At 39.6% G+C, this 5,006-nt stretch overlaps 1 protein-coding gene across 1 annotated transcript in view; it reads left to right on the top strand.

The window, feature by feature from the left end:
- Positions 1 to 286: 286 nt before the first annotated feature.
- The window catches only part of LOC107098287 (delta-type opioid receptor-like), an 11,095-nt gene continuing 6,375 nt past the window's right edge, over positions 287 to 5,006 (top strand). The window contains exons 1-2 of the mRNA XM_015395875.1: positions 287 to 421; positions 554 to 872. Of these exons, the coding sequence (XP_015251361.1) occupies positions 628 to 872 (245 nt within the window). The 5' untranslated portion in view covers positions 287 to 421; positions 554 to 627. The remainder of the gene's footprint in view (positions 422 to 553; positions 873 to 5,006) is intronic.

Below are 5,006 nucleotides of genomic sequence, written 5' to 3'. Positions count from 1 at the left end.
AAAATTATTTTAGGATTGGGTTAACACAGTTAGGAAATATTACAGTCAATATACATTTTTTTATTATTATTTTGCATTCATTGGGACTATGTGATACTATACAAATTACCAACACCCAAATAAAGCCTCTCAGCAGGTGATTACATTTGGTTTCAACCTTTCTGCTGGCAGGAATATCTATTTGCCAAGATTCTGATGTCACTCAATGAGCAGTGCGGGCTTCCAGTGCGCACCTTTGGGCGCGCAGCGGTGGCACAGTCTGTTTTTTCTTTTTCATCCTTCTTCATGCTCTGCCTAGAAACCTGTCGTTTCTGCTCATAATTTCTCCATCCGGATTGTTGGTCGTGAATCCTTATAGCTCCTCGTAATCTTGTTTGGTTTCCTTTGACGGAACTTTTTAGGGGAGGGAGGACTAAAAGAGGTAAGGTGCTTTTACTCCCTTGTAAAGATGCCCTTGAACGATGGCTCTTTTTTTTTCTTTTTAATTGATACTCACAATAAAACCAACATCTGTTTATGTTATTAAAAGAAAAACCTTTTCCACCTTAATTAGGTAACATTCAGCTGTTTCGGGCGGTGAGTTTACGCCCCACGGCAGAAGCAGAAGGCGCGTCAGTGTTCAGCACCATGGAGAGCGGCGTGGTGCACATATTCAAAGAGGACCGCTGTGCTTCGGGCCAGCCGGGGGAGTGCGACCCGAACTTCACCTGGCAGTCCGGCTTATCGGACATCTTCAACTACACTCCAAACGGCACCTGGGACGCGGAACCCGAGCCGATGTCACCCATCATACCCATCATAGTCGCCGTGTACTCCGTGGTGTTTGTAGTGGGCTTGGTGGGCAACTGTTTAGTAATGTATGTCATCATTAGGTGAGTTTTTATATTAAGTGTTCTTGCATTTTTTGTCACATGTAAGTAAGTGAGGCAGCGCACATTGCCAATCTGCGCGCACAGGTGGTGCGTTATTATCTTTCCAGCGGCAGTCATGAGTGTCTCCCTTCTATTTAAGTTTAACTCTAACCAGTACATCGCTTTCATCACGTAGGAAACAATAACATTAATCTGCATTTTATATACATTTACTTATGTCTGTTTTACAGCGTTTTTCATGTTTGTGTTTGTCTTGAATTTCTCCTGTAGTCAAATTGTTTCTATTTTTACTTTTCATCATTTAATTGCCCAGTAAGCTAAAGGATAATAGAGACTGCATCGCTTGTTTTTTGAAATCAAATGTAGTATTTTTCATTGCATGTAAGCTCATGAGAAAAGCCTGATGCACAGCTTAAATACTGGGTTTAAAATGAGATACAAATTAAAAGGGGCAAAAGGGGGAATCATTATTATGTTAAATCCAATTAAGAGTGCCTAAGTTACTTGGTGCCTGAATTTCAGCTGGAGAGCTGAGCTGATATTTTCAAATAATAATTCCATCTTATTGTATTGTTTCAAAGTGCCACATACATGTGCATTACTTAGCACAATATTTGCTAAAAAATGTTGCATAAAAATTATGTTAAAGCACTAAATCTAGGTGTTGCTTGAGAAATGTCTTTGTGGTTAAAACAATATGTTAGAATGTATGTATGAAACTGAAAAAGTTGGGCAGTGATGCAATGCACACTGGAACTTTCCTATATATAATTATTTTAACAAACAAATGTTTTTTTCCCATAATAAATGAATTGTAGGGGTCTCTTTATCTAGTCAATATACCAAATTTAACCAAATTCTTAATAATTTACATCTACCCACATTCTCACAATCTTATAAATTTGTATCACCTAAATTGATTGAAGCCTTTTTGTTTGTAAAGAACAAAACTGTTAAAGTGTTTCTGAAAATCTTCAGGAAAACCACAGAGCTCTGGGAGAACAGGTGTCCAGCTTCCATTCCAAAGAGCTACTATTCTTCAACTTTTAGATGTCTGCCCTCTCCAGCACACCTAAAACAAATTTTTATATTCTCTCATCAGCACATCATTCAACTCTGCAGAAGCCTGATAATGAGACATTCATTTGATTGGTGTGTAGAGAAGCAAAGCTCAAGAACAGGAGTTGGGCACACATGTTCTAGAACAGACAGGAGAGGAAGCATGCAGCTCAACATAAAGTGTATCACATGGTTTCGGTAATATGTAGCCAATTATCACTAACATTTGGTCTGTTGATAATGTATTTTGATTTCTCTTTTTATTTGATGGCTAAACCATAAAAATTTTTGATTTAAAAAAAGATATACAACATAAAATGACACAGAAGCTTATTTTTTATTCATTAAGAGTCAAAGTTGTCCAGACACTCAAGTACATTCCTTCTAATGTTTCACTAAAGGGTGTGATGACAATTCAAACAAAGGACCTGACATTCTAGGACACATGGAACAGAGGATACATTCTTACTGAGTGTGGTAGTTGGAAGCAGACAGCAACAGGGTTCACCATTGAGACATATACAGGCTTACAGATCCAGGGACGAACCAAAGGGAAGATGTCAAGAGACAGAAACTTGGCCATAGATCTAAAAGCAGGAGAGGTACACTGAACAAAAATATAAACGCAACACCCATTTTATTTCAGATGAACTCAAAGATCTAAAACTTTTTTAGTCCACAAGCCTGTCTAAATATGTGATAGTGAGCATCAAGATGCTCATTAAACAGCATGATTAGCACACAGGTGTGCCTTAGACTGCCCACAATAAAAAAAAGGGGGGGGGGGGGGAGTTTTATCAAACCGCACAATGCCATAGATGTCACACAATGTGGGGGGGGGTAGAGATGATTGGGTTGTTAATTGTGGCCTGTGGAATACTGGTCTAGTCCTTTTCAATGCCTGTGCAAAGTTTCTGGATATTGGCAGGAAATGATACATGCTTTCACATACACCGATCCAGAGCATCCCAAACAGGCTCAATGGGTGACATGTCTGGTGAGTATACCAGCCATGCAAGAACTGTTGAACGTTTTCAGCTTTCAAGAATTTTCGAGAGGTCCCAGCAGCATGAGGCCGTGCATTATCCTGCTGCAACATGAGGTCATGATCATTCAGGTATGGCACAGCAGTGGGCCTCAGGAGCTTGTTGCGGTATCTCTGTGCATTCAAAATTCCATCAATAAAATGCACCTGTGGTCTTGGTCCAAAACAGACGCTTGCCCATACCATAACCCCACCACCACCATGGGTCACTCAATCCACAACATTGACATCAGAAAAATGCTCACCCACATGACACCACAAACGCTGTCTCTCCTCAAGTGAACACTTCTCCAACGTGTCAGACACCAGCGAATATGAGCATTTGCCCACTCTAGTCGGTTACGATGATGAACTGGAGTCCGGTGGAGACCCTGATGAGGGCAACGGGCAGATGAGCTACCCTTGAATGATTTCTGACACTTTGTGCAGAAATTCTTTGGTTATGTAAATCAATTTTTTCAGCAGGTGTCTGAGTGGCTTGTCTCAGAAGCTTATCTTGAAGGTGAAGATGTTGCATGTGGAGGTCTTGGGCTCGTGTGGTTACACTTGGTCTTCTGTTGTGAGGCTGGTTAGTTGTACTGCCAAATTCTGTAAAACCCCCTTTGGAGACAACCTTTATTAGAGAAATGAACATTCAATACACGAGCAACAGCTCTGGTTGACATTCCTGCTCTCAGCATGCCGATTGCGTGCTCCCTCAAATCTTGCGACATCTGTGGCATTGCGCTGTCTGATAAAACTACACATTTCAGAGTGGCCTTATATTGTGGGCAGTCTAAGACACACCTGTGCACTCATCATTGTGTCTCATCAGCATCTTGATATAGCACACCTGTTGAGTGTATTAACGAGGAATCCGGGGGGCAGAAGAGAGGTTGGGATCAGGCAGGCAAGGAAAGAAGGAGCACTGAATATTTACTCAGACAAACACTTTAGATAATCTGGCAACAGTAACTGGTTTGCAAGCTGGTTAAATAAGCAGGAAAGCAGGTGATAAGCATCATGACTGATGAAAAGTGGCAGAGCTGCACAGGTTATAGAATGAGTGATAATGGTGCCAGGGAAAGAGCTGAATGTAAACAATCACTTTGCCAGAATCATGACAAAAAGTATGTTAGGCTATATTCAAACTGCAGGGATTAATGCATAATTCTGATTTTCTTGTCAATCTTATTTTATTTCTTATCTTATTTCCAAATATATGTGACTTGTATGTGATCTCCTGTGTGAATTGCATTCATACAACGTGTACTGCATTAGAGGATGCAATGACGTCACAAGCAAGCGTGCTCTGTGTTTACAGAAGTAAACTTGGGTGGTAGTGGTGGACTATATAGACATCGGTAGACTCCGCGTCATCGGGTGAGAGGCGTGCCAATAGAGCGGTCATCTTAGGTCAGACAATGCTGTGGTAATAGACAATACACGTTAATTAAGGTTAACCCTAATTTATGACTTTAGGAACTCCAGTGAATTCTTAACTGATTTCAAGATCAATTTGCTGAATAAAATGAAAACATTTCATAGTCTACATGAGACCAACAGATTGATCTGATTTTCTGTTTTAATACATAATTCTGATTTTGTATTGACAGTTAGCAAACTTCAAGAGCTTCCTCACAGGACTGCTTGACTTTTATTTCACCTATGGGTGCACAAATAGAAGGAGACTACAAGCCTGATCCAGTGGAATTGCTTTTCATAATTGGGATTTTATGACAGCTTATCTTCATGTTTCACAGTTACCATTTTTCTGGTGTTTAAAAATGAAGTGCTAATGGGTAGCAGGGGTGGAAGCAGAGAAAAGTGCTTAAAAACACTCTGACTTCTAAAAGGTGTGAATGCGGATGTATATATATGTAACTATAAAAAAATATGTATATTAAACAATGAATATATAGATATAACTATTAATATATATTGTATATACAGCTGTATTTTTTATTGGTCTGTATAGGCTAGACATTGAACATAGTAAATCTGCTCAGATCCAACAAAGATAGCTTCATATATATATATATATATATATA

This window comes from Cyprinodon variegatus, unplaced genomic scaffold (genome assembly GCF_000732505.1).
Source record: "Cyprinodon variegatus isolate N-32 unplaced genomic scaffold, C_variegatus-1.0 Scaffold766, whole genome shotgun sequence".
In the NCBI taxonomy this organism is placed as follows: Eukaryota; Metazoa; Chordata; class Actinopteri; order Cyprinodontiformes; family Cyprinodontidae; genus Cyprinodon; species Cyprinodon variegatus.
Note: the sequence above shows the minus strand (reverse complement) of the source record. Positions and strands in the feature narration are given on the sequence as shown.